This window comes from Cynoglossus semilaevis, chromosome 18, assembly GCF_000523025.1.
Source record: "Cynoglossus semilaevis isolate Cse_v1.0 chromosome 18, Cse_v1.0, whole genome shotgun sequence".
Classification (NCBI taxonomy): Eukaryota; Metazoa; Chordata; class Actinopteri; order Pleuronectiformes; family Cynoglossidae; genus Cynoglossus; species Cynoglossus semilaevis.
In genome coordinates, this window is record NC_024324.1 from 387001 (window position 1) to 387693 (window position 693).

Genomic DNA, 693 nt, shown 5'->3' on the forward strand with positions numbered 1-693 from the left:
AGTTAAGCCTGAGTTTAGTTAAGTCTGGGTTTAGTTAGTCTGGGTTTAGTTAAGCCTGGGTTTAGTTAAGTCTGGGTTTAGTTAGTCTGGGTTTAGTTAAGCCTGGGTTTAGTTAAGTCTGGGTTTAGTTAGTCTGGGTTTAGTTAAGCCTGGGTTTAGTTAAGTCTGGGTTTAGTTAGTCTGCTCCGAGCTAACAGCACGACTATGATTTAATGAAACCAAATCTGGGCTGAGAACCTGAGAACTTCAGTTTTAAAACAGACTGGGGAGAAAATCTTGTAAAATGTGGTGTTGTACCAACTGGTCACACTGGTCCAGCCTGACCTGAACTGGTTCTCACCTTTGTTGCTGATTTCCTCCTCGTCGTCACTGAAGGCAGCCTCGGTGTTGTCATAGCAACCCTCCTCTTTGTCCAGGACGTGGTTGTCCATCTCTAGAGAAACGGCTTCTTCCATTTTCACTGTGGAACACGGGGAACACTTCAACACCTGCACGTGTGTGTGTGTGTGTCCACGCACGTGACATTACCTTCAGTAGGTGGCGACGGTGAGCTGCAGAACTCTGGGAACCTCTCTCTGAGCATGGAGCGGAGTTCACGGTCCAGTTTGGGATTATCAAAGAGTGGAAGGAGGTGACTGGGGGGGGGGGGGGGGGGGGGGGCAATAAAGGGGGGCAGAAAAACCGGGGTGCAAC

The 693-nt window shown here is 49.1% G+C and overlaps 1 protein-coding gene across 1 annotated transcript in view; it reads right to left on the reverse strand.

Moving 5' to 3' along the window:
- ints3 (integrator complex subunit 3) overlaps positions 1-693 on the reverse strand; it is a 29083-nt gene that overhangs the window by 5309 nt on the left and 23081 nt on the right. Inside the window, exons 14-15 of the mRNA XM_008330815.3 lie at positions 529-635; positions 341-460 (exon numbers count right to left, since the gene is read on the reverse strand). Coding sequence (XP_008329037.1) covers positions 341-460; positions 529-635 — 227 coding nt within the window. The remainder of the gene's footprint in view (positions 1-340; positions 461-528; positions 636-693) is intronic.